Genomic DNA, 1,749 nt, shown 5'->3' on the forward strand with positions numbered 1-1,749 from the left:
AAAGGCACATTTAGCCTTTCCAGAACAGTAGTCAATAGGAACCTATATGGTGTGGCATGAGCTTTGGAGCCATTGATGACTCTATCCAGTAGTTTGACAATAAAAGCAGGCCAGTTTATCTGCATTCCTCTCACCAGGCACTCCATGAGGACCAAGTCCATGTAATTGGCAGTGTGCCTTCTCTCCTGCCTTGGCAGCAAGCATTTTCACAAACTCAAATAGCACCTTGTGCTCAGCCCTCATCTCACTCTTCTGAACAAACCTGGCTTCAGGCACATCTTCAGCAGTTGCAGAATCACAAAAGTTTCTAGTGATTTGGAGTGCAGTAGGAAGAGAATCCAGACAAGGCCACCTTTGCCTAGTATAATCATCATATCCCACACTGGGAATGTCTAGAATATCACCCAATTTAGGTGCATCAAACTGCACCTTTACTCCTTTAACCATGCTGGTGACAACCCCATTCTTGACAGTGGCATTTGCCATGAACTCAATCAGCTCCTTCCTGGCCAGTTTCCATCCAATTGAAGGACCATGTCCTTCCATCCTTGTGCAGCTAGGGCATCCACCAATCTTATCATACCTGGCTCCTCCAGGTCTTTCAACAACCTACCTTTCAAGATCTTTCTCCTGCCAAAAATGGCAAATCTATCCTGTTCTTTCTCAGACTCCTCCTCTTCTTCTTCTCCACTCCATTCTTCTTCTTCTTCTTCAATAATTTTCTTTTGTTTTCCCTTCACAGCAGACCTAGTTCTTTGAGCCAACGAGGACTCAGCAGATACAGGTACAGAGGATGACTTCTTGGTCGAGGTCTTGGAACTCTTTGGTTTGGGTGTTGGAACCTTTTCAGTTTTCTTCTTTCGTGATGGACCAGGTCCATCTCCTCTTCTTCTTCTTCTGCAACCTCAGCACTCTCCACAACTTTTTCCTTTCCTTTTCCCTCTTTTTCTTCTTGCTTTCTTCCAGTGCTTTCTGCAGCTCTTCCTCACTTTGTTTGACCCTGCTTCTTGTTGCTCTTCCCTTTGAAGGGACAGTAGACTTAGGAGATGACACTTCGTTTTTCTTTGTTGGCTTGGAAGCAGTTGGAGCTTTTAGGGAAGAAGCCTTGCGTTTCTTTGGATCATAGCTAGCCCCAACCTTCTTCAAGATGTCAGCTAGGGTTTCTTCAACAAATGAACCATGTTCATCTTGTTGTTTACTCAAATGAAGAAGACCTTCAGCAGCCTCCCCGGAGCCACTTCCCCCTGACTTATTGCCACTCTCCTCTACCCTTCCACAGATTGCAAGAATTTTGTCTTTCCTTTTCTTTCCCTTTCTACTAGACTCAGCCTCCTTTACATCTTTCAAAGGACCAACCAAAACAAACCTATTATCTTCCTTTTCTACCACATCAGAAAATACAAAACAAGTATCAACCTCACCAGGAGTTTCTTGATTTTTATCAGTATCAAAAGACCCATGTTGTTCTCCTTCACTGACAGAAATAAATGCTTCAGACTCAGAGCTTGAGTCGGATTCTTTAGCAGGACTTTCCTTCTTCTGACTAGCCTTCAATTTTTCATTTAGAGCTTTCCTAAAAGCTCCAGAAGCTACTGTTTTTCTGGCTAGCATTTTTTGCCTACGAAAACTAGGTTTTGGGTTTTCAACAGGAGGAGTAGATGAGGATGTGTTTGAGGGAGACACTGGTGGGGGAGTTCCAGGGTTATCTTGAGGGTTTGTCATGGTGAAGGATTTCTGGAGAATTTTGGG

General features: G+C 43.8%; 1 protein-coding gene across 1 annotated transcript; it reads right to left on the bottom strand.

Annotated features, from left to right (window-relative positions):
• Nucleotides 1-846: 846 nt before the first annotated feature.
• LOC109213092 (protein ENL-like) lies at nucleotides 847-1,722 on the bottom strand. The gene is made up of 2 exons (XM_019376846.1): nucleotides 1,138-1,722; nucleotides 847-1,020 (listed from the first exon to the last, which is right to left on the bottom strand). Exons 1-2 carry the CDS (start codon nucleotides 1,720-1,722, stop codon nucleotides 847-849), a joined length of 759 nt encoding a protein of 252 aa, XP_019232391.1.
• Nucleotides 1,723-1,749: the final 27 nt, after the last annotated feature.

This window comes from Nicotiana attenuata, unplaced genomic scaffold, assembly GCF_001879085.1.
Source record: "Nicotiana attenuata strain UT unplaced genomic scaffold, NIATTr2, whole genome shotgun sequence".
NCBI classification, from domain to species: domain Eukaryota; kingdom Viridiplantae; phylum Streptophyta; class Magnoliopsida; order Solanales; family Solanaceae; genus Nicotiana; species Nicotiana attenuata.